This window comes from Empidonax traillii, unplaced genomic scaffold (assembly GCF_003031625.1).
Source record: "Empidonax traillii isolate 1590-97213 ecotype Southwest subspecies unplaced genomic scaffold, ASM303162v1 scaffold52:size1600334, whole genome shotgun sequence".
Classification (NCBI taxonomy): domain Eukaryota; kingdom Metazoa; phylum Chordata; class Aves; order Passeriformes; family Tyrannidae; genus Empidonax; species Empidonax traillii.
In genome coordinates this window covers 1,234,037-1,261,000 of record NW_020955245.1, presented here as the reverse complement: position 1 = coordinate 1,261,000, position 26,964 = coordinate 1,234,037, and the positions used below count along the sequence as shown (strand labels likewise).

Below are 26,964 nucleotides of genomic sequence, written 5' to 3'. Positions count from 1 at the left end.
CCCGGCGCGGAGGGACATAGATGATAAGTACAGGAGGGTGACGCGTCCTTCCTTTTCCGGGTGGGGCGCGGCGCGGACGGGCGGCCACGATCAGCTCCGGCGGCGCCGCCATGGTGAGGGAGCGCCGGGCCGGGGCAGCAGAGCCGGCACCGGGCAGCGCGGGGGGCCGAGGGAGCCGGAGCGGCAGCGGGGCTGGGCCGGGGAAGCCCGGCCTGGCCGGCAGGGCCGCGCCGCGGGCAGCGCTCGGGCCGCGCTGGCGGCGTGGGGAGCGCGGCCGCCATTTTGGACCCGTCAGCGGCCGCGTGGGGACCGGGAGGGACCGGGCCGGGCCAGAGCTCGGCGTGGGGGCCCAAAATATCCCCCCTTCTTAGGGCACAGCGGGATTTGGGCCCCCATCGCCACCTGGAAGGGCCTTTTAGTTGAATCACGTGTTACTCTAAAGCAAAACAGGCCCCACGGGAGCGTTTGGGCCCACGTAGAGTGAAGAAGAACGGCTTCTCTAAACTCCCTGTTTGTGTTTTTTTTAACCTTTTCTAACTTATTTTATTGCGAAACAGGCTATAGGAGGCCTTGGTCTGGAACCAGTTTGCAGATGAACAGCTTTTCCTGCCAGTAACAGTTCAGGCTGTACTCTGGTCCCTTCACCCCACTCGGGTTTGCTGCTCGTGTGGGGCTCTGCACCCACGGCAGGGCCAGAGCCACACGCACAGATAGGACTTCCATCGCCACGAGCTGGTTAATTTTAAAGGGGTTTAGTTTTTTCAATACCTCCAAAGCGAATTTTGGATGGGAAAGGGAAGGAATAATACAGTGTAATGCTAAAACATTCTTTTTTAAAGGGTGCTGTTCACACTGGCAAACTAATTTTGGTGCATCCTCTCAGCCTCTTTTTTTCAGGCAACTGGTGCTGAGGGCAGTTTAAGTCCTCACCCTGCAGATTTTGAAACGCCAGGAATTTTCAGGGAGCCCAAACTTCACTGACAGTTTGATAGCCTGCAGTCATTGAGAGTGTCTGAATTGTGTTGGAGAAGTTGGTTACAGCATTTCAGCTGTTGAACATAATCCAAATAATGTTAATAAATGAATTATCTAAATAAGTATTTATCTAAATAAACAGAGGTTGCTTTTCCATGGGCTATTTAACAGCAGGTGGGAAGTAGTTTGGAAAGTGTTTGTAAAGAGTGCACAGATTCAGTCCTAGAGTGATTCTGCCCAAATTCCTTGGAAATCTATTAAATTTGAAACCTAAGTAATGCTAATATTAATAAATGAATTATCTAAGTAAATATTTGTCCAGACAAACAGGTGGGTCGTCCATGGACTTTTTAGCAGCAGGTGAGAAATAGTTCAGAGAAGGAGTTAAGGTGGTGTTAATTAAAGAGTGCAGAGATTCAATCCTAGAGTAATTCTGCCTGAATTCATTGGGAATCAATGAAATCTGAAACCTAAATAATGCTAATATTAATGAAATATCCAGGTAGCCACATGTGGGCTTTCCATGGGCTGTTTAACAGCGAGTGGGAAGTAGCTTAGAAAGGTGTTAATCAGAGAGGGCCGAGATTCAGTGCTGGAGTGGTTCTGCCAAGATTCCTTGGAAATCTCTTGAATTTGAAAGCTGGGGTGTAGTTTGTGGCTGTGGATTGTGCTGTGGAGTTTCCCACTCCCACGTGGAGCGGGAGCATTGCTGTGATGACGTAATTTGCGTCCTACCCAGTGCTCAGTGACAGTTGCCTGCTGTCGGTGAGCTGGCACTGCTGGGTGACGACTCCTGAGTTCTGAGCAATATCCCGACCCTGGCGAGCCAGGAATTCAGGAATTGCCTGTCCCTGTGCTAAGAGTTCACCCTCCCCAGGCTTGTGCTCGGCCGCTGATCTCGGTGTACTCGGAGAAGGGGGAGGCCTCGGGGAAGAATGTGACCCTCCCCGCCGTGTTCAAGGCGCCGATCCGGCCCGACGTGGTGAACTTCGTGCACACCAATCTGCGCAAGAACAACCGGCAGCCCTATGCCGTCAGCGAGCTCGCAGGTACCCGGCACCACCACCACCACCACCACGGCAGCCACGGCTCCCTGCAGCACTCCAGGGATTCCTCACCCCTGGGAGCTGCTGCCTCACCGGCTCGGCCACGAGTTGTACCTAAATACGTAGATTTGGGGTCTTCAGTACCTCGGGGTGGCGTCAAGGGAAGCCATGGGTTCCTTCCCAAGGGATTTCTGTATTCGTTTAGGGCTCCTGGGGCTGCCCTGGGGGATGTGATGCCACCCCACCTTGGTGAAGTTTGACCCACCACAGGGTGGTTCTGAGCCAGTAATAATTGATCTGGTGTCTAACACCTGGGAATTGGAATTAAAGAAGCACTTTTAGTAGGATTCTGGTTATTAACATTGTTAATTATCTCAGTTCTAAATTGTGTGATGATAAAGCTCAAGGAGGAGCAGAGGGCAGGTCTTTCTCAGGCCTGGTGTTCAAAGCACCGTTAAAATTTTCTTTGTTAAGTCTGGTGTTCTCGACCTTGGAATAATTTTTCCTGAAATCCTTCCGCTGCCTGGCATTTCTAAGGTTTTTAACCCACTAAGAACAGCAGTGCCAAGTGCTCCAAATGGAGGATCAAGCTTAAAAATGAGTGTGTTACACATCTTAAGTCAGCAGCAAGTACATTAATATGCTGAGAATAACTTTATCTGATCCGGGCTGTTCTGCTGAAATGATGAGGTTCCACTTCATTGGTCCGTGTTTCTGAACCACATGATTGTGTGGAAGTTCTGATTGGTGCCTGGAGCTGAGCAGGTCCCTGCCTTTGGGGGGGTCAGTGCTGTCACTGTGAATGCCCCTGTGTCTCTTGCAGGTCACCAGACCAGTGCTGAGTCCTGGGGTACCGGCAGGGCCGTCGCTCGCATCCCCCGCGTCCGAGGGGGTGGCACTCACCGCTCCGGCCAGGGGGCCTTCGGGAACGTATCCTTCCATGGCTGTGCTTCCAGCAGGGGCACTCAGCTCAGCCAGCTGAAAAGTTATTCCTGAGTCTCTAAAAGTGAACTGGGATCCTCCAGGGGTTGCCTCTGCACCTCCTGAACCACCTGATACGTCCAGTCTTGCCGTGATGTCGTAATTTGCGTCTTACTCTGTGCTCAGGGACAGTTGCCTGCTGTCAGAGTCCTGGCACAGGTGGCTGACGACCCACTAACGCTGAGCAAGCACTAAAGAGTCACTTTGGGAAGAGTATTCCAAAGGGTTGTCCTTAACTCCACGTCAGATGTGCCGAGGCGGCCGCATGTTCGCTCCCACCAAGACCTGGCGGCGCTGGCACCGCAGAGTGAACATCACGCAGAAGCGGTATGCCATCTGCTCTGCTCTGGCTGCATCTGCCCTGCCAGCTCTGGTCATGTCCAAAGGTGGGAATTCTGTCTCTGGGAATGTTTGCCTGAGCCAGCATTGGGTACCGTGTGGTGACTCCAGAGGAGTTTTGCACTGCATGGCAGTGCCGTTGTCTTTCTGTGCATGGAAGCAAAGGTTTGCTTAATGCTCAGGTACAGCAAGTCCTGTCTGAGACAGACCTGTGAGACTCTGCTGCAACTTCACTGCTGGGGTTGCTGTGCCTGAATATTAATTCAGTCATTTCATTGGACAGCAGTGCCAAGTTGCACCTCCAAATGGAGCATCAGGCTTAAAAATGAGTATGTTAAACATCTTAGGTCAGGATCAAGTATGTTAATATACTAGGAATAAATTTCTCTGAATAATAACTGAGATTTGTTTTACTGAAATGATGAGATTCCACTTCATTGGTCCGTGTTTCTGAACCACATGACTGTGTGGAAGTTCTGATTGGTGCCTGGAGTTGAGCATCTCTGACTTTAGGGGGGATCACAGTTTTGTCACTCTCTGAATGACCCTCTTTCTGTTCTAGGCCACCAGACCAGTGCTGAATGAAAAATTTAATTTCCAGTTTATTGTGTTGTATCATTTGTGAATTCCCAAGGCAATGACTTTCACACGTGGGTCCAGCCAAGGTCAGTGGTAACACAGTCTCTTGTTAGGTCACCGCATCGAGGAGATCCCAGAACTCCCCCTCGTTGTTGAGGACAAAGTGGAGGGTTACAAGAAAACCAAGGAAGCCGTTCTGCTCCTTAAGAAACTTAAAGCTTGGAATGACATCAAAAAGGTGAGTTGATCAGATGTGTTTCCAAGAGGGAATTCCAAACAGTTGTGTTTTGACCCCAGAGAGTGATGAACTCCTCACTGGTCCGTGTTACAGATATGCAGTGACGATGGTGACGTTCTGACTGAAGCAGTCTAGGGTGGGGTGTGCCTGGTGGGATTTGAGCTGTTGGGGCGCTCACAGGTATCCCCCTTTGCCAGGTTTACGCCTCCCAGCGCATGAGGGCCGGGAAGGGCAAGATGAGGAACCGCCGGCGCATCCAGCGCAGGGGGCCCTGCATCATCTACAACGAGGACAACGGCATCATCAGGGCCTTCCGCAACATCCCAGGTACCTGTGGGACACACCCGCTCCTCCAGCAGGGCACTGCCTGGAATGATGAGATTCCACTTCATTGGTCCGTGTTTCTGAACCACATGACTGAGTGGAAGTTCTGACCCGCCGCAGTGGCTGATAATGCTCTTTGTAACAACCTGTTCTGGTGGTACTGAGGGTGTTTGTGACAAATGTCACAGCTGTTCACCCTGAACTGCATTTGGGGCAGTTAAAAATGAGCCTGTCGAGTTTTTATCTGGAAAAATAGTGATTGCTATTAATTGAATAATAGATTTCCACACATGGGGGTGTGTGGCTCTGTAGCGTCAAAGCTGAAAAGCCACAGCGTTTCTGTGTCCTCCTTGATTTAATTACAAATTAAAGGGATTTCTCTGCCTGGTTTGCTGCAGGAATTACTCTCCTGAACGTGAACAAGCTGAACCTGCTGCGACTCGCTCCCGGGGGCCACGTGGGGCGCTTCTGCATCTGGACAGAGAGCGCCTTCCGCAAGCTCGACGACCTGTACGGCACCTGGCGCAAGGCGGCCACGCTCAAGAGCGACTACAAGTGAGTGCAGCCCCTCACACAGCTGGGAGAGCAGCCCAGGGGCTGGGGGGAAAAAGGACACTGGGACTTCTTCCTGAGTGCCTGTTCTCAGGGAGTCAGCCGTGGTTGTGTCACCCGCTCACACTTGGAATGTTTGTTTCGCAGCCTGCCAATGCACAAGATGACCAATACAGATATCGGAAGAATCATGAGAAGCCAAGAAATCCAGAAGGCCCTGCGTGCTCCAAAGTAAGTGTTTTTGTCTAAGGAATGTGATGTGTGATTTCTCTGGTCGTTGCTTAACATGAGGTCTTGTTGTGGGGTCAGAAATCTCCGCGCTGGGATTTCTTCATTTCTGGGTATAAACACCAGGAATTTAGGCTGCCCAAATTTCAGGGAGAATCTCTCAGAGCTGCCACTACAAAATAAGGTGACACTCCATGTCTGTGCTTTTCAGGAAGAAGATTCAGCGCAGGGTCCTGAAGAAGAACCCGCTGAAGAACCTGAGGATTATGATCAAGTTGAACCCCTACGCCAAGACCATGCGCCGCAACACCATCCTGCGGCATGCCCAGAACGTGAGCGAGGGGGCAGCGGGATGGGCACGCCTGGGGTGGTGCTTCGGGTGTCACACTGATCACCTCTCTGTCCTTTGCAGCACAAACTCAAGGAAGAGAAGAAAGCCAAGGCCAAGGCCAAGCTGGCAGCGCAGGCCCCACCTGCGCCCAAGGCAGAGCCTGCAGCCAAGAGGCCGAAGGCGGCCAAGCCCACGGGCAAGGCCAAGGCCGAAGCGTGAGCACCGCGGGGCTGCCCTGGGGCCGTGCCCGGGGCTGGCAATTAATAAATGTAGTTGGAACAGAGAAACGGTGTCGGTTGTGGGTGTTGGGTGAGCAAGAGCTGAGGAGGAAACTGGTGAAGTGAGAGTGGAAACAGGGCGGGCCCGTCGTGCCGGTCGCGCTGCGGGTGCCGTGAGCGGCCGCGGCCGCGCGGGGGCAGCACCGCCGCGGGGATGTGGTGCGTGACGTCACCGGGGCTGCGGTGCCTCCTCCCCCGCGCCGGGGGCGCTGCGGGGCCGGGCCGGGCCGGGCCGGGCCGGGCCGGGCGGGGCGGGGCGGGGGCGGCGGGGCCCACCATGCTGAGCCGGCTGCAGGAGCTGCGCAGGGAGGAGGAGACGCTGCTGCGGGTCAAGGCGGCGCTGCACGACCAGCTCCGCAGGCTGCGGGTGCGCGGGGACGGCAGGGGATGGCAGTGGGGACCGGGAGCGGGATGGGAGCGGCGGGGCCGGGCCTCCCCCGCGGTACGGGCCCGTTCTCTCCCGGCTCCGGGCCGGGAAGCAGCGGCACGATGGTCCCTGCGCGGGTTAGACCGCGTTAAAGGACACCGGTAAATGCCCTCAGTGCGCCGGGTGAAAGTGGGATCCATCTGCTGCTGCTCCCAGGGGATACGCTCACATTTACCTCCCCAGGTGTACGGTACACCTGTGGTTTGTAGGGTGCATCTCCAGGGGGTACTGGGAATTGTGAGTGTGTGTTGGATACAAGAGCTGAATGGAATTGTGAGTGTATGTTGGATACAAGAGGTGAATGGAATTGTATGATTTGCCTTCTTGGCTGTTGCACAGAGAAGGGACAGTGAGCCTGAGGTAGCTGAACTAAAGCCTAACTGGGTTTTGAGAATCCTGGGCACGGTAATGAAGGAGCTTAGACCAGCAGAGCAGAAGGAAACAAAAGCTTTTCCAAGACTGACAGGTAAAAAACCCTGAGAGTCTGAGCGAAAAGCGTTGTGGAGTGTGAAATCCCCCGCGCTGGGGGCCGGGTTTGCACGTTGAATGTTTCGGCAGAATCCAGGCGGTGCTGAGGGTTGTGCTGCTCCCTGTTCCCAGGTGGAGGAGCTGGCGCTGCAGTCCATGATCAGATCCAGCGAGGAGAACGTCGCTGTCCCCTCCTCAGCCCTCGCAGGGGACGCTCAGCAGGTGAGGGGGGTCGTGCCTGGGCCGGGGAGGGCCCGGCTGGTCCCAGGGTGGGGGCTCAGCTGTGGCTGGGGGTGTTCACGTTCCTCGTGTCGACTCGTCTGTCACTGCAAAGCTCAGCTGTAAAATGCCTGTTCTGGGGCTGGTTTGTGTTTCGAGGGGTTTGCCTTTTCCCATCCCCGTTTCCAGGGGGTTGGGAGGCACCACTTTGGTGTAGGTTTAGTTCTCTGCTCATTAATGATGTCTGATGTGTGTAATGAACACTGGGGTAGCCACTGATGGTGGGATGGAGGCTCAGATTCCCTCTGAGTTTTGCACTAAATGCAGGGTCAGCCTGGACCAGCTGAACTCCTCCATGACCAAGTGCTGGTGGCTGGGAAGGGCTCAGCCAGCAGCTCACAGAGCTCTGATTAACGCTGGGACTGCACAGCCTCAGTGCTGATTTGAGAAGTGATTTGGGGTCTGATAATCAGCTCTTTTCTCGTGCCAGACTCTTGGGCAGATGGACAACGAGGCTGCCATCAACCAAACCGAGCTACACCTCAGCCTTCAGGGCCATCAGGAGGAGGAGGAAGAGGAGGAAGAATCCGATTCTTGAGAGAGGGGGGGAAAAAAAAACCAGAGCTGGTTTTTGATACAGACTCAGGAATTTCTTCTGCATTCATTTAAAACTCACCAGGTGATTTCCATGTCGTGCTGTGTGTGGATATGAACTGTGTGATCCGTGAGGCAGAGTCCAGGGCAGTGACACCCAGCACTCCAATGTCACAGGCTGGGCACATCTTGACTCAGATGTTAAAATGTTAAGATGTGACATGAAAGCCTGCTGCACAAATATGTAGCACAATCCATTCCACACTGAAAACCTAATGTAGCTTTTTACAGCATCCTTGGGTGGGGGAAGGGAGAGGTAATTAATCAGCCAGACCCATTGAACGTGGACACTGAAAGCAATAACTCGCCTGCTCTCGTTTCCTGATGCTGACAAACACAACCAGGTGCTCCACCAGTTATTATGTTACAACCTCACCTGCCTAAACTGGGAATCCTGGATGAGTGGTGAGATAAGATGTGTCCAGGGTTGCTCCATGGAAAACTGGAGTCGCTCCCAGTGCCCTGGGAGTGCAGGTCCAGCACCACCAACCCAAGGGTGAGGGCAGCCCTGAGGTCCCTCTGTCCCCACTGGTGCTCTTCAGTACTGTCAGTCTGGCCAGGGAAGTTCTTTCTGCTTCCTGCTCTTCAGAGTAGCAGCCAAGGAGCCTTTTATTTGTCCACAAATTGTACAGCAGAAATTGGTGCTTGTATCAAGGAACTGATGCTCTTAAATTGGTGTTATTTGCTTTTCCTCTCACGGTAACCTCATAAATCAGGGCAGTGCCACCTGCTTTCCTGGGATCTTTGAGGAGGAGTTTAAGAGCTTAGTTATGAATGGAAAGTGAAGTCTCCTCCACGATTTCTGTACTGGGAGAAGGGTCTGGAATGCTGGCTGTGGGCAGAGCACACCACTGAGCCTCCAGTGAGTTCCTGCCCCTGCTCAATGAGAGATTGTTGATGTGTCCTTTATTTGGTGGGTACTAATAGAAACCGAATGTTGGGATGTAAATGCAGCTTCATCCTGTACTAGACTAACTGGGCTTTGAGGATCCTGGATGTCTGAAGGAGTGCAGAAGTTTTAGCAAAGCTTTCCCAAGCCTGACTGGTAAAAACCCCCAAAAGTCTGAGCTGAAAATGTCACGGAGTGCCCAATAACTCCCTGCAGGTCTGGGTGGGAAGAGCTGGTTTGGGAGGAGCTCAGGGGCCAGCCTGGCCTTTCTTGGCACATCTCTGCTCCAAAGGGTGATTTGGACTGTGAGAAGTGTTATTTGTGCCCAGCATGGTGCAGAGTAATTTCCATGGATATAATTCCTGATGCCTTTAGTGAACGAGCCCCCTGCTTGCTTTTGGGTTCCAACAGACCAGTCCTGTTGCATGTTGCAATAAAGTTCTTTCCCTGCTGTCCCTCCGTACACCTGTGCCTGCAGTGTCCAGATTATTGCTGGTTTTGGGGGGGGGGGACATGGGAAGTGGGTGTTAAACCCCTAAAGATTTGCTGTTCCCACACTGCACATTTCATTTACCAAACAGTGGAGTTGTGTGTGTGATCCACGTGCAAAGCTGAGGGAAGGGTTTAATTTACACACTGCTCAGCTGGCACTGCTCCAGCAGCCCCATTCCAGCCAGGACAAGCTGGAGGGACCTTGGATGTGTCAATGAGTCACTTCCTGCTCTGCTGGGCTAAGGGATGTTCTGTCCCTTTGATATTCAATACTGCTGGCCATGTGGAAGTTCATGTCCAGGCTGCTGGGGATTCCTTTTGGGAAAGAATTCCAGGCATTTCCTGATCAGGAGAACACTGTGAAGTGCAGTGAGCAGATTAAAGCCTTGGTTAAGTTTGGTTTTTTTTTTTTTTTTTGAGTCTTAAAAGAAAGCTTCAAGGAGTTACTTGATAATATATTTATTAAGAGAACCCATTGCTAAACATCTGAGAGAATAAAACAATAGAGGATCTTCATACATTTTAGACACTAAACACAGTTGTCATGAATCTTTAGGTTAAAAGAAAGCAAAGTGCTTGGATCATTGTCTTGATTCCATAGGACATTTCCAAGAACTAACTTTTAAAAATCAATTAGAAAGACAAACATCACTAAACCCAAGGAGGATGATATGTTTGAAAAATAAATATAGAAATATGAACAAGTCTACAATTAGAATATTGCCCTGTACATTCCAAGAAATGCAGAGCTCTTGCCTTCTTCACCTGGAAAGAGAGAGATCTCTGAACAAGAGCACAATTGGAACCCTCAGGCCTAACTTTCAGGTACAGTTGGGCAGCAGCAAAGCTCGACAGACAAGTTTGGGAGCATCCCTATCCCGTTCTGCAGGGGGAGACCAGGGAAAGCATGATTGAAGTACCAACGATTTACAAAGAGTCTGGAGAAAGTTCCAACGAGCTGGGGGGGCAAACCCCCTCCCCCAGTTCAAGTTTCATTAAGAAAGAATATCCATAATCACCTAAAATCAGCAAGCACTGAACTCACACAGCTCACGTTTTGGGCAGTGAACGAACGGGACCCGAAACGATACCAATTAGTTGAGGACGAAGTTGAAAACCGTTTTGGCACATGCTAATCAAGACATTCTTCCTTAGGAGGTGAAATACATGTTTGAACAGGTACAAGCTGAGGGGGTGGGACTGGAGCAGCATCTCTGTGCCCAGGGGACAGCCCAGGAGCTGCTGCCCCAGCTCAGACTCCGGCGGCGTGCGTGGGGGTGCTGGGCTGGTTAAGGCCGATGGTGGAGCAAAGCCACCCCGCAAAATCCACCTCCTCTGCTTCAGACCTCTTAATGAAAGCGTGGATCTGAGCACAGGAGAACAGCAGGTTAGTCAGGCACTCGGTCTGCTCAGTAACAACCCCACAAAACACAAGAAACCCAATCAAGCCACTTGCAGGAGTCGAGCTAAGTAATAAAACCCGGCGGGGCACTTGGAGTGACAGGAGAGCTTTCCTGGAGGACACAGAAACAACCAAAGTATTCCAGAGGAGTATCCATCCCTAACTAGCCTTCTGCAATCCTTTTCTGCAAGATACAGAAACAAGCAGCACATGAAACGTGCACATGGCAGAGCATTACCATTGCAGAGGAATCCTGCCCACACAGAGCCTGCTGCAGAGAGCACTCACACCACTCAGTGTGATAAGGATGTGACTCAGCCACTTGAGATAATACCCTGGAAAACGCCTGCCTGTGCTCTGAGAGGCTTTTTGGAACACAGGCTCTTTGCATTTTGCACCACGGGGCAGGGAGAATTGTGCTGCTGATTTTCTGCAGCACAGCTCAAGTCCTGGCATTGCACTTAGAACCATGAAAAAGATTCACTGACACTCGTGAAAAAATGCAGGGTTGGTTTGTGTCTGATTCTACAGATTTTGCAAGGCAAAGCTGGCAAAAAGAGAGAAGTTTCGTGTTTCATAACAGACGATAAAAATGCATTTAACTATTAATACACTATGAGGAATTTTGTTCTTCTGTCACCCTAAAAGTAATCATTTATATACTTTATTAATGACTGATAAATCCAAGAGAGGACTCTTCTGATAATTGATTTATAAGCACTAAGTCATAAGACTAATTGTGATTATCCCAAGGCAGACCCCAAACCCCCCCTGTTTTGGTCTCCTTGACTCTCCCCGTTCTGGGAGTGTGTGGAACCTGCAGCCCTGACCTGATGCGGGGCAGCTGAGGAAGCCCAACCTGCAGGGAAGGGGGGTCTTAATTCATAGGAAGAACATGCACTTACCATCAGCTGCTTCAGGTCGGCTCTCTCAGCAGGGTTTTTAATTAAACTGGGAAAACACAAAGTGTTGCACAAGTTACACACTGTTCCCTTTGAGAACAAACACGGGGTTGTATCGTGCTGGGTGTGTCCTGCTCTGATAAAAGCATTGTGGTGACCCCCAAACACGGATCTGGGGCTGTGATTCCCTTCTGGGGGTTGCACAGGTACAGATTTAGGGGTGAAACCCTCAGTGGTGACACTGTTCAGGGGAGGCAGCAGGAGTGTCTGCACCCAAGCTGGAGAGAGAAATCCTCATGTAAATAAAAACAACAGGAACCACTTCACTGCCAGGGTTTTTTACCCAAGGCTTTTTGTGCTCAGGTAAGGCTGGGGCATTGTTGTCCTTCCTTTTGGAAACTGGAAATACATAGATTTCATAAATAAACTAACTTTTCAAAGTGCAATGAGCTGCCTCCCTTAGCAGTGACTATCTTGGCTCAGTGCTGGAAAGGTGAAGGGGCGGGGGAATGGTTGCTGTGACACTCTGGGAAAGAAAAGCACCTGGAGCCTGCAAAATTCCTGCATGCCATGGCACAGCCCCTGCAGGATGAGTGCCAGTTACCCCCACAATCAGGATCCTTTTCAGGGGCTGTAGGATCAGTCCCTGAGGGCCCCCTGGGGGGCCTCCCAGTGCTGACCAAGTGCTGATCTCAGGCGCACAGAGCAGCACAAGTTCAGTGGGAAAGAGGGGAACAGCTCCCAGCTTTGGGGTTCCCTGTGCTGTCAAGCTGTCAAATGAGCTTTGGGCACAAATTAACACCCCCAAGAGGACTGTGCTAATTGCAGTGACGTCACACTGGCCACGGCCTAGAGCGGGGACGTTGATTGCCAGGGGGTTGATTCAGAAGGGCAGCAGGGCTGACCCCCAGGGTGCCCCTTTGCCACCCAGCCAGGGAGGAAAATACTCACCATTTGTTAACAAAATCTTGAAATTCAGAACCAAAAACACCGTTGGGCAGTTTTGGAGGTGGCTATGGATGGATAAATAAATAAATCAATCAATACATGTTTAAAATCAGCAGTCATTCAGCATAACTACGTGTCTTATATCTGAGCAGAGCTGTGAGGCCCTGCCTGATTTGGGTTATCCCTCCCAGCTGCAGAATTCAGGTTTTTCAGCAATAAATCAGAGCAGGGACACTTTCTAAGGTGTGGGCTGGGTTTGGGTGGGTTTATTTTCCCTACACACAGCCCTGAGTGGGGTGGGCAGCCTGAGCTGAGGCTCAGGGCAGGAACTGGCAGTGTCCTTCTCCACACTACCGAGGGGAAAATGTCCTGCACATCATTAGTTCCACAATCATCTGGATCTAAATATTCTGCTCCAGGGAATGAGTTTGTTCAGGCTCTGAATTCCAAAAGAATTCTGATACATAAAGAGGAGGGACTGCAGAAACCTGCCTGTCACTGCCTTGTTCCCCAGGACATCTCCTGCAAGGCCAGGGTTCAGTTCTCCTTCTGTGGGCCCTGCAAACTCTTACCCTGGGCTGCATCTGCAGAGCAGAGATGGCACCTGCTCTCAGGTGCTCAGACAGTGTTGGAGGGAGCAGCTCTTGTCTGACTGTGCTACATGAGCTTCAGCAGAACTTGTGAAAACACTGGAAACACACCATCAATCCTAAAATATCAGCCTTAGAGCTATTTGAAAGGCATTTTTGTGAATTAGGCTGGTCATAAGACTAAACCCAAATTAAACAGCACCGACCCCACGTCCCCTCAAACTCTGGGATGCTTTAAAACTTCACAGTCGTGTGTAAATTACCTCATTGACGATGTAATCAAGAAGTTCAAAGATTGCCATGGGGGGTCTGCTGTCTGGTCCATAGGCTGAGAAGGAATTGGAGAAGTGGAAAAACACAGTTTTAGTCTCCTGCCATGCTAGGGGGGCTTCAGGAAGCCCAAGTCATGCACTGCTGTTACACAGCTCCCAGCAGGTTTACAGGAAAAAGAGGTGCAACAGCAACTGGGGAACAGTTTCCCACAAGGAGATACTGGTTTAGGTCTGATCCAAAGCATAAACTCCCCTGGGAATCGTCCTGCTGCTCCTGGATCAGCACTGCCTCTCGGAGAGGAACAAGCGGAATGGGATCTGAGTAACTGGGCTGTCCACGAGCACCAGGACCAAAAGGATCTCTGCTCCTCAACTCTCTGACACCTCAGACGAGGCTGAGCCAGTTGCCCAAACCAACCCTGTTTTTTTTCAGTTTAAAGCCACCCTGTGCAGACCAAAACCAGCCAAAAAAAACCCTCTGAGGTGCCAGGACGGGCAGACCCAAACTCACAGCTCATCGGTCGACCCGGTGCTCTTTGCCTGGGGGAGGTCTCTGTGACTGGAGAATCCCCCTCCACGGGGCAGCCAAACATTAATTCCAGCTCCTTGGAGTCAGGAGGGGGGATGGGGTACCTGCCAATAGCCATTTCCACCAGGGACAAGCCCATGCTCCAGATATCCGACTGCACGGAGTAGTGAGTGCCCTGCAGTCTCTCTGGCTGCAAGAAACAGGGAGGGGGAGGAGAGAGAACAGGGAGACAAGAAATTAAACCCTGAATTCTGCAATAAAACACAAGAAGTTAAGGATGAAACCCCAACTTATTAGTGTGGCATGCTCCAGTGAGGGACTCACTGATACTGGATCCATTTTTGCTCAAAGAAAATGCTCCCTCTGCTTTCCTGTTGTCTTTTTTAAGAACCAAACTCATATTTTATGGAAATGGTGCAGATTCTTGTCCAATTCCAAAAATATGCGCATTTTGGAAAAATCTATCTGTAATTTGAGCCCTACTCCCATAGAATGTGGGAGTGCAGCATTACTGTGTCCCCTCTGCCACAGTAGGTGAGAGTTTTTGTTAAATTGGATCATAGTTGAGCTTTCTCCAGGGTCCCACCTCAATTAGTTCCAAAGTCCCCTGGGTAAACAACACAACTGGACAACAGATGGGATGCCCAAACCCCAAGGTTTTCATAAAACATCAGTGGAAAGGAAGAAGTGAGAGGATGAGGAAAAGCAAGAAACGTGGAGAGTAGCAGTTCTAAAAAAAAAAAAAAAATTAAAATCTAGACATTTGCTCAAGTTAAACACTGCTGATTGAACACACCTCCAGATGGCAGAAAAGGAGGTTTGGCATGGAACAATTCCATATGTGCATGAGTATGGAAAGGGAGCTGCTGAAAAAAAAGGTACTTCAAACACTGTGAGAGCAAAATCACCCTCGTGGCTTGGGCTGTGGTGTGAGGAGAGCAGAGCTAAACCTCACCTGTAAAAACAATAAACTGAAGAAATCTGAAGGCAGAGAGCACTTGGCTCTCGTTCCTTCCACCAAAAGGGAGACCCAGCAGAATGAACTGGAGCTGTAAATTGGGGTTTGCTCATCAGCAGCAGGAGAACACAACCCACAGTTTGATTGCAAGCATGCCACCAGTGTTAAATGACAAACACACAGTGCTGGCTTTGCTGCTGAAATGCAGCTCCCCTGCTGAACAGAGCCAGCACGCTGCTCTTTTCTCCTTGAAGTCTGAACCCACACAGCTTTAACCCTGCAGACAAATCTCTGAGCGACTGCCCGGGCTCCTGGAGCGCCGAGCAAGGTGTGTGTGACATCACAGAGCTGTGGTTTCCATCGGCTCTGCCTCTCCCACCGGGCAGAGAGCTCAGTTCCAAGGTGTTCCCCATCCCCAGGAACACAGAACTCTCTGGGATGTGGGAGCAGCCCCACCAGCAGCGCTGCCCAGGCTGCACCTTCCCCGCCCAGGGGACCCCAGCAAAATGCTGGAGTGGGGAGAGCACCACATTCCACGGGGAAAACAAACCCCAGACGCTGTGCTTTTCTGCAGACACATCTACACAACCCCCAAATGCATGAAGCAACTGGACTCTGGAATGCAGAGCCTGCTGCATCTCTCTTGGAGGGTTACAAATATTCCAGGCTCGTGGCTTTTCCTGCAACACTCTGGTGTGACACTGGAATGCTCCTGGAATGCAGGAAGTGCTGAACTACAAACAGCAGCGGGCACAGCAACAGTTGGGATCTTGTTTGATCACCAGAAGTTTTGGGAACTCCCCCATGACACACTGATCAGAGCTGTGAAATCTGCACTTACAGACATGTAGGAGCGAGTGCCGACGAAGGAGTTGGCCATGGAATCGATCAGCTGGCCACTGACCCCGAAGTCACAGAGCTTGATTTCACCTCTAGAGTTTACCAAAATGTTGGAGGGTTTAACATCTGGGAAAAAAAACCAAACAAAAATAACAAATGGATGATTTATACTGACGAGAGATAAAATGGGAATTTGACAATAAAAGGGACATGAGAGGAGAGAATTCCGTGTTTCCCTTTGTTTCCCTTCCATGGTACAATTCTGTCCCTTCTCTGGGAATGAGCAGAGAAGAGATTTGGTTCCCTCCCAGACTCTCTAACCCCAGATAAACAAAAATATCTGAACTGACACAAAAGTTGTTAGTTTTTTGATTTCACCCCATTTCCTGCTTTTCCATGTTAGGTTTGGGCACCTACAACCCCTTTACAGGTGAATTATCTCCTCTGAGATAAATAAGTGTATGCCAGCAGAACTCCTCTTGAAGGATGCTCTTTTGCCTGGAAATGATCAATAAGGAGCCCCTACATATTTTATTTACAAAGGTCAATCAACTACAGCAGCCACACTATCACCCCTTCATATCTCCATAAGCACAGGGTGTTCTGCCTTTGGGTTTGTTTGGGTTTCTTGGGGTGCTGATGGTTGTTTGTTTGCTGGTCTGTTTGGTTTTGGGGTGTTGTGGGTTTTTTTTTAAAGCTCTGAAAAAATAATTTATCCTGCTGTTGAAAACGTGTATTTAAAACACTTTGAGGTTTCCCTGCGATAAAAAACCCCCTCACGACTTCGAATTCATCTCTTTTTGCTAAATGGAAATTTAATAAGGGTCACTGGTAGCCAAGCAACTAATAACAGCTCTTTGTGAACACCAAGGTACAGGGAACAAGTGTTTAGTGTTTCTTTTAGAGCTGCAAAAAGGTTTTTTTAATGTATCTCACTGCTTAGCTGGTCATTACCAACCCATCATCCAAACAGGCGACCAACAGCCCAGGGTGGCAAAGCCGCAGGAAAAGAAAAGGAATTACAGATTTGTTTTGGAGAAAAGAGGATCATGATTTCCCTTTCGAGCAGATCCAGTAATCCAGCACGTTTTCAGTGCCTGCCCAAGGAGTTTTCAGTTCAGTGACTGCAGATCTGACCTTCCCTCCTTCGGGGTGTCGATGGGATGGCCCAGGGAACGGGGCACGGGTGTGACTCCTCAGCACTGCAGAGACATCTCCAGGCAGGGGGTTCTGCCCCACTCAACAAGATCCACAGGGATTGGAAACGTGGACAAAACTCTGTTTCAGCTGTTTCTCCCCCCACTCCCCTTTTAAGGAACAACACAAAGTTTGGATAGGAGGGACTTTTTCCAAAAGTCCATTTTCTGGTCCCTGACGTTCCCCATCCCACTGGGATGTGTCCTGGGATGATTTGGGGATGCACAAGCTCATCTGCAGGACAGGCAGCAAGTCCAGGAGCTTCACCTTCCAGTTAAATTCCAGCAGGAGGGAAAAACAAGAAAAGAAAAAAAAACCACAAAACCCAGACACAAACACAAAGCCCAAGCAGATGGTGCAGGGAAGGAGGCAGCAGAGCCTCCAGATTCCCAGCTGCACAGGAATCTGCACCTTAAGCTCTGTGCAAAAACAAGGTGGAAAATGTTGACAAAATACTCCGGAAGCAGAGCAGAGCCTGGACACAAATCCCAGATTTGTGCTGCTTCCCAGTGCACATCCACGGGTTCAGCTCAGAACAAAGAGGCAAATCCTCCCTTTAATCTCCGGAGTTCATTAATACTTCATAATTAGATGACAAAAAAAAAGATCATTAGCGCTCCCCTGCCAGTGACCCAAACAACATTCTATTTTTAAGCATCTTGAGGCGGTTCAGAACCCACCTGGACCGGGATGACTTCACTGTGACCCTCAGTGACAAAGCCCCTCTCCCAGCAGCACAGCCAGGAGCATTTCCCTGCATTTCTGCACAAAAGCTGCACTTCCCTGGAGCATTCCCCTTCTCCTCAGGCAGTGGGATCAGCGTGATGTTTGGGAGGCTGCTGCCTTCCCACCCCTCTAAATGTAGCACCTCTGCTATTTTCATTCCAAGGAGCCTCTGAGAGCGCTCGAGCAGTTTCTCTGGAAACCAGAGATCTGGATTGCCAGAAGAACAAGGAATGCCTGCAAGATCTGTGCTGGGGCTTGGGAGGAGACGACAAGAGGAACACAAAAGTGTGTTATGTAAGTATTTAAGTTTTAAAGAAAATTACAGAGATTTTGTAGATCATCCTAGACAAGGCAGGAAGAGAATTCCAGAGGATTCCTTCGCCAGTCCAGAGGGAGGGATACATGGCACTGAAAAGGGAGGGAGTTAACACAAAGAAGTTTCCAGAATGCCCGGAGATGTCTCTTGGGAGAGGTTTGTACCCTCTGCTCTGCCCCAAAGGCACAAACCCAGCTCTGAAAGGTGGCCCTGGCCATTATTATTTTATTATTTTCCATTCCTGCTCCAATGAGCCCCAACAACTCCTTCCTCGAGCTGCCTGCAATCACCACTGAACACTTTTCCCCACAGTTGCTGTGGTGCAAGCAGCTGAAGCTCAATATTAGAAATGTGCTGATATTGCCACACCCCACACACCAAAACACAAGAATGGGATGAATTCCTCCCCGAAAACGAGCTCTCCCCAAGCCTTGCTCTCTTTAGATTTAAGCACAGATTTTTTTTTGGCCCTGTGTTCTCCTCGTTTTTTAAGCCACCCACTCTCCCCACAGCACAAACCCAACAAATCTTACTACAGCAAGCCCACCAAGTCACACATTTTTTTTCCCCAGGGGTGGATGAGTGAGAACAAACAGCCCCTGTGGGATGCTGTTCACACCCTGTCAGTGCAGCTCTGCTGTGGCAAAGCTGGGGAAAGCAAAGCACAGGACCCTGCAATTATTAGAGCTGGGTCACCAAAATAATGCTGACACAGAGCAAGAGGAAAGTGGTTTTGCCAGCACTTTTTTTTATTTTTTTTTATTTTTTTTTTCAGCTGGGATTCAAGGAAGAGGCAGTTTGGAAAAGTGGAACTGCCAGAAAAAGCTTCACCTGCACTACAGTTTAAACGTGGGGGGCTCCAGGTCCTGCAGGAAGGGCAGCCTGGAGCACAGACACGCTGGAGGACAGAGCAGGGGCAGGAAACTGAGCTGCAAAACTAGAAATCACCAGGTTGGACATGGAATTTCACACTGCAGGGCACACCCAGCAGTCACACTGAGAGCAGTGTAGAAGAGGAACTTCTGCTGGTCCGTGAATGGAACCTCTGATGGAGCAGATACTGAGGGGTTCAGCTGCACTTCAGCAAGGGCAGGAGGGCTGCTTTTGGGATTTATCACACTTAGAGACTGTAAAACTGCTTAGGAATAAATAAATAAATAATAATTGCTGTCCCTGCTGAGCAAGAACAACCAAACAAGCCCCCAAAATCCCCAGCAACCAACACAGCACCAAAGCCCTGCTGTGGCTGCAGGGAGAACCACAAAGCACGGCAGGGACTCTGCCAGGATTCCCTAAAATAAGGTGCTCTGAACAGACAAATGACTTCACAACTACCACCAGAAATCTTTGCAGAGCCCACCTGCAGCCTCCCTGCTCCAGTCAGAGCTCCTTTGGATGGTTTGGGGTGTTTTTTGGACAGGAATGTAGGACACACACGGTGTAAGGTGATCCCAGCACAGCCCATACGAGGCAGGAGTGCTCATTGCTCCTTCTGGGCTGGGCAACAAACGGAAACCCAGACACTTTAATGTTTGCTGAAGGTATTTCTGTACTCTGAGGATCCATCTCAGACGGTCCAACCCTCCCCCAGCAGCTGGTGGGTCTGTACACACGAGCACAAACATGAAGTGCTCCATCTCCAGCCTTCCACTGACACCCCACAGCACCAATAATGCATTTGTTGCCTTCCCAAGCGTAATTTTCCTTTAATGGAACATCCAACAGATTAATGAAAGAGCTGGATTTTAATGAAGGGCATCTATAAGCAGAAAATAATCCAATATATCGATTCTAAAGTAACTAAAGAACCAATCACAAAACAAACATGTAATTTATCTTGAATTAAAAAAAAATATGTTCAAGAAAAGTTACAATGTCGACTTTTATCTCACCTCTGTGCATTATTTTATGCTTTTCTCTCAGATATGTGAGTCCTTTTATTACCTAAAGACAAATAAAAGAAAAGAATTTAATTTGGGATGCAGAAGAGCTGATTGTATGCTTTGTCTCTATCAGAATTCCAACTGAACATTCCAACTTGCATTCTCTACAAAAATGCAACTTAACAGACACCCCAAAAAGTAATCACTGCAAATCAACTTCGAGTTTTAATCTGTGCCTCCAGCTCAGACTGGAAGAACAGCCAACCAACCCCTTGCTGGAAGTTTTAGACACAGAGCTGGTTGCAGAACAGACATGGAAAGGTGATATCCCAGATGAGTTAAGGAAGGGTTAACTCAGTTCTCACCCAGCAGCATCAGCTCAGCCAAAGGCAGAGTCAAAGCACACCCCAAGGGAATCACTCCCAAAGCAAACCCCAACTTCCCCTTCCCAATGCCCTGAGCTCCCAAACACCCACAGGCACAGAGATGCTGCTGAAAAGCAAGCCCTACCCTTCCAAATCTGGGAATATTGCCCCTGTCTCTCATCCCGAAGGGGGGCTTTGTGGCTGGGAGAGCAGAGCCCCTTGTCCCAGCCCTGGGGATCGATGGCCACACTCACCGCAATGCTGACTTTGCCCAGGATCTGCTCGGGAATCCTCCCAGCCTTCTTCAGCACCTGATCCAAGGAGCCACCATCCTAAGGAGAAACATTTGACCAGTCAGGTTTCATTTAAACGACTCTCAAACACTCCAAACAGGAGCACAGCCCAACCACAGCCTAAGGACGTGCAGAGAAAGAAGCTCTTCAGGTTTGGTTTCCCACCGTTCCCATCTGACACCAATAAATCACCCCCCGGGAGGGATCAGCCAGTTTGATGTTTAGTTCAAACAAACATTTGGCCACCAACGACATCCCCTCAAATAAACACTGCAAACAAAGCTCTTCCACGCAGCGTTTCCGTGCTTTGGATCTCTCTCTCTGTCCCCAAACAGCTCCAAACCGAGCAGCGGGAATTCTGCAGATTCCTGGAGCTCAAGAGGAAGAATTTATGGAGCCTGATGATGGGGATGAGAAATCTCCACATGAGACTGGAAAAGACAGAGCTCTCTCCCTGAAAATCAGGAGATCCTAAACCCTTGGCCTCTTATTCTGCATCTCCAGGGTGGCTCCGTCAACTCGGCCTGGCACAGAAAGAACCAAAACTGGAATAAATGGTTTTAAAGTCCCATGGTAAGTGATGGCCTTGTTTATTAGATTAAATAAACTGCACACACACACACGCACACCCAGCAAAGGCAAATATATCCCACTGTTGCCAAGAGCTTTGAAGGAGGAAAACTGGGGGAAAAAAATGCTATTTATTTTTAGCAACTGATTCAACAATAGGCTTGTGCAGAAGGTCTAGACTCTCCAGAGCAGGACCAAAGAAGAGATCAGAAAGCTGTTTTTCAAATTTAAAACAACATCCTCTTGTCTGGATCAGCGCTGGATAACTCCCAGGACTCAACATAAAAACCCAGCTGGGTTTTAAAGGCCTTCTGCCTTTTCCCATCCTTTGGAGTTCTCACCACCGTTAAAGCACGTGAAGCAAAAACACTGGGATGTGAAGAGGACCAAAAGCTAAAACTTCTGTGAGAAGGGAAGTTTATAAATACTTATTTGATCGTGTATTTTTGTAAAAAAAAACACACCCACACACTCCACACTCGATTAAAAATACACCAGCAGAAAAAAAACCAAAACAAAACACATCTATACAAATGTCTTGTAAAAGCAGTCTGGATTTCTGGACAGCTGTCTCTGCTGAGACACTGGTGTATTAACAAGGATTTTGTACAGAAAAAAAAAAATCACCTTTTTCCCCCCTCCCTGAGGACCAGACAGGGCTGAACACAGCTGAACCTTCGGTGCCTCCACTCCTTTCGCCTGTTAAACCCCTGCTGCTGAGCAAAGTCAGGCACTGATCTTGAATTTAGGTACCTATAAATATCAAACACTCAAGTCCCATGCCCGTTCCACCTCCAACTTTTTGTTCACATCCCTACTTCTGTTTTGTAACCCACTGCTAAAAATAAGATTTCTGAGTGGTAACAACTGAGAGGTACGTGCAAAAAAAATAAGACAATGGAGATTTTTCATCCCATCTTTTCCCCCAGAGGAGGCCAAACAACTTCCACCCAATGATCTGCATGGAGCTTAATGGCTTAATTAAGACCACAATTTAAATAATCTTTCTATTTTAGAACTTGGCGATCAACTGTTCTGTGTGTAAAATCTTTCCTCCAGCCTGACTTCGATCCAGCCCTGGAACCACCAGAGTCCACACTTAACTCCACCCTTAAGTCAAAAATATATTTACTGCCAGATACATTATATTCCCTGTCAGATATATCAATCCCTGGGATTTGCAAACACTGATCACTCCTGTTTGTTTCCTGGTGGAGAAATACATTCATTTCTTTAGGGTTTTTATTTCTCTGATCCCATCCCCTCCATCACCACCTCTCGTGCTCTCTGACCAACTGCAGGTGCGCCCAGTGAGTTTTAAGGTCTATTTTCCTGGTTTTCAGCATTCTCCACGAATCTGAGAGCCTGTTTGTCCCTAGCCCCCCCTTCAGGGCTGTGAGTTTTGGGGGGTGCACACCTTCCCTCGGCTCCCTCAGCCTCAGAACTGGATTGGGAGCGCTCGTTCCTAAGCAACCATCGATTCCTGCTCCAAATTCGGAGAGGCCACAGAAGCATTAAAACAATCACATGTACCTTCCTCTCAAAAACACTCCCCCCCCCATCCTCCAAAGGAACAGGTTTTGGGTGGTTTGTTGTGGTTTTTTTTCTCAAGGGGAAGAAAATTAAAAGGTCTGCAGGTGTGTTGTGTTTGGGATCGTTCAAACCAGGCATCAGAGCTGGCTGTGCTTTAATTACAGGGAATTTACTTGTCACGTTAGGCTCCATATGGCTGCAGAAAGGCAAGCAGATGCCCAGAAGAATGTGTACTTTGTATTAAAATGAAGCACGGGTAAAAAATGTGGGGGTTTTTTTTGGCATTAAAAAAAGTTGTGTAAGATCGTTCTGGGCTCGTTCACGATTCTCTCTGTGTTTGCATTTTCTGTGGAATTTAAAAAAAAAAAAAAAGGGACAAAATATGGGTTTATCTTAGTAAGGAAAAAACTAGAAGTTATCTGGTCCATTCTGCACATAAAAAAACCAACCTGAATCCAAACCAGAACAAGTGTTTAAGTAGCAGAATTGGGTAAATATTGGAAATAAAACAAAACAGGGGATAAAGGAGAAGCCATTGGGAGGCTGCACTTGTACAGCTTCAACTTCCAGAGAAGAGCAGAGACTGGAGACGGGGATAAAGCAAATCCAAGCAAAATGGATTCACCTAAATAAGAATATACTAGAAGTTATCTGGTCCATTCTGCACAAAACAACCACCTGAACCCAAATCAGGATGAGTAATTAAGAACTGGGTAAATGTTTTGACAGACAGAAAAACATGGATAAAGGAGAAGCCTCGGGAGGCTCCACTTGTGCAGCTCCGACTTCTCCAGACGAGCAGGGACTGGAGAAGGGGGTGAAACAAATGCCAGCAACCCCAAGCTCAGCTTTGCAGAGCAAACCCAAACCCCAGAACTCTCTCGAGTGACACTCTGACACTCGAGTTTTTGCACTAACGAGCTGCTAATTACCCAGCTCAGACCCGTTTCTGCTGAGGCAACAACTGAAAGGCACCCACAAAAAGAGCCAACATAAAACCCCATCCACCTTTTATCCCAGAGGACACCACAAACTTCCAGCCCGGGAAGCTGCAGGGATGGCTTTAACTCAGCCCCCCGGTGCTCACCATGTGCTCCATGCAGATGGAGATCTCCCCATCGCTGTAGAAGGCCCCGTAAAAGCCCACGATGTAGGGGGAGTTGCACTCGTGCAGGACCTGCAGCTCCCGGATGATCTGGTTCCTGATGGCCGGCTTTATCTCCAGGTGGATTAACTGCGGGACAACCCACTCCTGGTTAGTGGCGTCATTGTTGTTATTATTGCCCTCCCCGAGGTTCCTCAGGGAGCTTCCCAATCCCCCTGACTCTGAGCTGGCATTTCAGGAGCTCCAGAGGCCCCTTCCAACCGCGATTACTCTGCAATTTAACTCTAAAATCGCCCATCCTCGTTTTCTTTAATGGCACCACAACCCACCACAGCAAAGCTGTAACCCCAGCACCCACGAAAAGGCAGGAATTCCACCTTCTTTTTCACAAAATACTTCTCCACCACAAACTTTTTCTGTTCCAGCACGTTTCCCTAAGGAAATGTGTCAAAGGTGCACGGAGTCAGGAGCAGCTGCTGAGAAGTATCTGTACAGGGGCTTGCAAAGTGGAAGGAAGGGGCTGAACCCCCAATTAAAAACTCCCTAGTAATTTGTTCCACCAGGCTGTTCCTCTCACACAATACAAGAAGTGTAGTTCTTTTATGAAAGGAGGCATTACAAAAATAAAATTTTAGTTAATGTATCAAAGAGAACTGCAATTCAGCAGCCAGTTCCATCAAATATTAATGAATTCGGGCAAAATTTCCTGTTAAACCCACAGCAGGTGGGGGGAAAAAAATCAATTAAATTGATTTAGATCAAGAAAGCCTCAGTGACTTGTATATTTTGTAATTCTCACACCTCAAAATTGGGCTTTTCTCTTTGCTTCTCTTCAAAGCATGCCCTGAGCATGGTTTATTCATAAAGTCAGCAGCGTATCCCTCTTAAAAATAAATACTTGAGATCTTTAATTTCTCTCTGAAAAAAGGAAGTTCTCAGTGCAGCATAACAACGGGACCCGGGATGATGTGACCTGTGCTTTATCCTTGGCACTGAATTTTGTTCCCAGGGGAAGTGAAAGCTCCTCACATAAACCAAGTGACAATGAAAACATCCAGCTATTTCAGCTAGCAACAAAAATTAAACTCTCAGTTCTCCTACAGAGCAGCTCCCAGCCGCTGCAGGTTGTTAAGCACGAGGCTGAATCACTGAGAAATGCTCCCAGCACAAGGGCAGGTCCCTGCACAGAAACCTGCACCCCACGATGGAGCTACACGCAGGAGGTGTCACTGAGCTCCAGGGCATTCCCTCATTGCCCTTTCTGTGAGTTCTCTTTTCCTCCAGAGGCTCATTGCTGGTCCAATTCCCTGCCAGGTGGCACTTAAACAGTCATTTCTGTGCGTCACCACCGCTTCTTCCCCTAACTAAAGGCCCTGAATTTCAAACAAACGCCATCCCCAAGCTGGTTTGGAGCCCTCACCTTTCTGGCCATGATGAGCCCAGAGGGCTTGTGGGACACTTTGAAGACCACCCCACCGTTCCCCGCCCCCAGCTCGCTGATCTTCTCGAAGTCATCGTCCTTCAGCTCCCCAACCTTCTGCTTCTGGGTGAGGAAGGCCTCGAGGCGCTTGCGCTGCTGCTCATCCAGCTCCAGCTCCTCCAGCTTCTTCTGAAGGGCTTCCAGGTTTGTCCTGCACGGGAGACAAAGGACAGCAGGGTTACTGAGCTGAGCTTACCCAGCAGTGCCGGAGCATTGAGGTCACTTATTAAATCCACATTTTTTGCACCTAAATATGTCATTTAGGACCTGACACCGCCAGGGTGTTCCTGTAACTCTGTGTTGCTGCAGCTCTGATTGAAGTAGAACGGTATTTCGTTCCAGACTCGTGATACCCATTTTCCCCCTTGAGGTTCTGCCCAAATCCACGTGGAGTTTCACTCCCTCCAGAACTGCCTTAATGACTCTGCATTTCCGAGCTCAGCTCCCCAACCCCAGCACAGCACTCCGGGCTATTTTTAGCCCTGTGCTCTCAAGGTTGTGTTGTGATTTCCTCCTGAGTTTGGTCAATGTTTTATCTGCTGATTTTCAAGCAACTACGGAACTAACAATTCATTCAGGAGCTGCTCATTTAGTAAAAAGTCATCAAATCAAGCACAGCCAAACACAAACTCATTAAAGGCACAGTCACTGGAAACATGGAATTACTTTGCCCAAAGGTTTTAAGCTTATTTTTCCAATCTGTTTAAGGGTACATCTGCTGGAAACTCAGTTTTAACATCATTAAGCCACACAGAACAGAAGTACAAAACTTTCAGCAGTAGTTAAATTTGGGACTACAGGCACAAGTTCAGTTTTCCAGGAAGATTTCAATAACTTCAGTTCCTATGGAAACGCCTCATTCCAATATGACAGCTTCAAACTTCCTGCTTCCAACTGCAACAATCACTTGCTGCAAGAGTAAATGTTTAACAGCAAACACCCGTTTTGCTTCACCAAATTTAATGAAGAATTCCCAGGAAATACAGTGTTGCTGGGATGAAAAACTTGAGGGAAAGAACCTCGTCCTTCAGAGCCTAAACTGCTTCCCATTAAAAAATTAAACCAAATTTCACCAATAATCAAGACAACTATTTCTATTTATAACGTTATAAAACGTTAACTTCAACCCTGTTGGACAAAGGGACACCCAGTGAGGTGCTGGTCAGGCTGAATCTCCGTGAACAATGATAAATAAACCCCAAACTCCACTGAAAGACAGAATAATACCAGTTTTTATACCTGTATATTCATACAAGGATTATCCCAGAAACCCACGATGGGAAATTCCCACGTGTAGATGAGCAGGGCTCACAGGAACACCCAAGTCAGTCCAACTTACAGACTCTGCTTTACAGATCAAGCATTAAGAGAGAGACAAATCTTTGAAACAAACAAAAATTAAAAAAAAAAAAAAAAAAATCAAACCTGAAACATGAATCACGGGATTACGTTTGCCCCTCAGATGCTCCCAGGGAAGCAACAAATCCCAAGTGTGTTTTTCCCAGGACAGAGCTCAACCCACACTGTGATCAGGGGATAAAAACTGAAGCAAAGCACCCCTGACTTTCCTACTATAAATTCCACAGTGCTGGCCACAAACTCCATATTTTACCTCAGATCTTCTCTCTGCTGTGAGAGACAGAACTCACACCTTTATCTTCATTTACACCTTTTGAGAAGGAACTCGCTGTCATTTTAGGGATTACTGAGGAGGGCAGGGCTGTCCATTTGGAAAAATAAAAATCCAGAGACACAAGAACCAGGATGAAACGAGGCTTTTCCCTGCTGTGCTTTGAAGAAAACAACTGTTCAGTTTTTCTCTCAAGCACAGGGGGGGTTTCTGGCCCTGGAGACAACACAGGGATGTTCGAGCACATGACTGGGAGCAGCCAAGTGCTGCTGGGATGGAGCAAAACACTCCTCATGCTGCTGCTTCACTGACAAAAAATGTGCTGGGGTAGCATTTAAAACACCTCTTTAGTCTCATGTTTACCTGGATAAAGCTTTTTTTATTAATAAATTGCCCGTTTCAACC

At 48.8% G+C, this 26,964-nt stretch overlaps 3 protein-coding genes and 5 non-coding genes across 8 annotated transcripts in view; 7 read left to right on the top strand and 1 right to left on the bottom strand.

Annotated features, from left to right (window-relative positions):
• The first annotated feature begins 15 nt into the window (after nucleotides 1-15).
• Nucleotides 16-5,880, top strand: RPL4 (ribosomal protein L4). Its single transcript, XM_027879258.1, has 10 exons — nucleotides 16-113; nucleotides 1,853-2,024; nucleotides 2,845-2,951; nucleotides 3,250-3,388; nucleotides 4,034-4,158; nucleotides 4,356-4,485; nucleotides 4,881-5,037; nucleotides 5,182-5,265; nucleotides 5,474-5,594; nucleotides 5,675-5,880. The coding sequence occupies exons 1-10, from the start codon at nucleotides 111-113 to the stop codon at nucleotides 5,810-5,812; spliced, it is 1,176 nt and encodes a 391-aa protein (XP_027735059.1). The 5' UTR covers nucleotides 16-110; the 3' UTR covers nucleotides 5,813-5,880.
• On the top strand, nucleotides 1,683-1,782 carry LOC114055302. Its single transcript, XR_003570703.1, has one exon. It is a non-coding gene; the product is annotated as a small nucleolar RNA SNORD16 (small nucleolar RNA).
• Nucleotides 2,699-2,769, top strand: LOC114055296. Its single transcript, XR_003570698.1, has one exon. It is a non-coding gene; the product is annotated as a small nucleolar RNA SNORD18 (small nucleolar RNA).
• Nucleotides 3,090-3,189, top strand: LOC114055301. Its single transcript, XR_003570702.1, has one exon. It is a non-coding gene; the product is annotated as a small nucleolar RNA SNORD16 (small nucleolar RNA).
• Nucleotides 3,755-3,825, top strand: LOC114055298. The gene has a single exon (XR_003570700.1). It is a non-coding gene; the product is annotated as a small nucleolar RNA SNORD18 (small nucleolar RNA).
• Nucleotides 4,526-4,596, top strand: LOC114055300. The gene has a single exon (XR_003570701.1). It is a non-coding gene; the product is annotated as a small nucleolar RNA SNORD18 (small nucleolar RNA).
• Nucleotides 5,881-6,119: 239 nt separating the features above from the next.
• On the top strand, nucleotides 6,120-7,742 carry SNAPC5 (small nuclear RNA activating complex polypeptide 5). Its single transcript, XM_027879259.1, has 3 exons — nucleotides 6,120-6,238; nucleotides 6,899-6,988; nucleotides 7,476-7,742. The coding sequence occupies exons 1-3, from the start codon at nucleotides 6,149-6,151 to the stop codon at nucleotides 7,581-7,583; spliced, it is 288 nt and encodes a 95-aa protein (XP_027735060.1). The 5' UTR covers nucleotides 6,120-6,148; the 3' UTR covers nucleotides 7,584-7,742.
• A 1,721-nt stretch (nucleotides 7,743-9,463) lies between these two features.
• Nucleotides 9,464-26,964, bottom strand: part of MAP2K1 (mitogen-activated protein kinase kinase 1) — a 28,402-nt gene continuing 10,901 nt past the window's right edge. The window contains exons 2-11 of the mRNA XM_027879257.1: nucleotides 24,870-25,080; nucleotides 23,432-23,578; nucleotides 20,203-20,280; nucleotides 19,593-19,644; nucleotides 15,463-15,587; nucleotides 13,646-13,853; nucleotides 13,126-13,190; nucleotides 12,276-12,337; nucleotides 11,328-11,373; nucleotides 9,464-10,386 (exon numbers count right to left, since the gene is read on the bottom strand). Coding sequence (XP_027735058.1) covers nucleotides 10,273-10,386; nucleotides 11,328-11,373; nucleotides 12,276-12,337; nucleotides 13,126-13,190; nucleotides 13,646-13,853; nucleotides 15,463-15,587; nucleotides 19,593-19,644; nucleotides 20,203-20,280; nucleotides 23,432-23,578; nucleotides 24,870-25,080 — 1,108 coding nt within the window. The 3' untranslated portion in view covers nucleotides 9,464-10,272. The remainder of the gene's footprint in view (nucleotides 10,387-11,327; nucleotides 11,374-12,275; nucleotides 12,338-13,125; nucleotides 13,191-13,645; nucleotides 13,854-15,462; nucleotides 15,588-19,592; nucleotides 19,645-20,202; nucleotides 20,281-23,431; nucleotides 23,579-24,869; nucleotides 25,081-26,964) is intronic.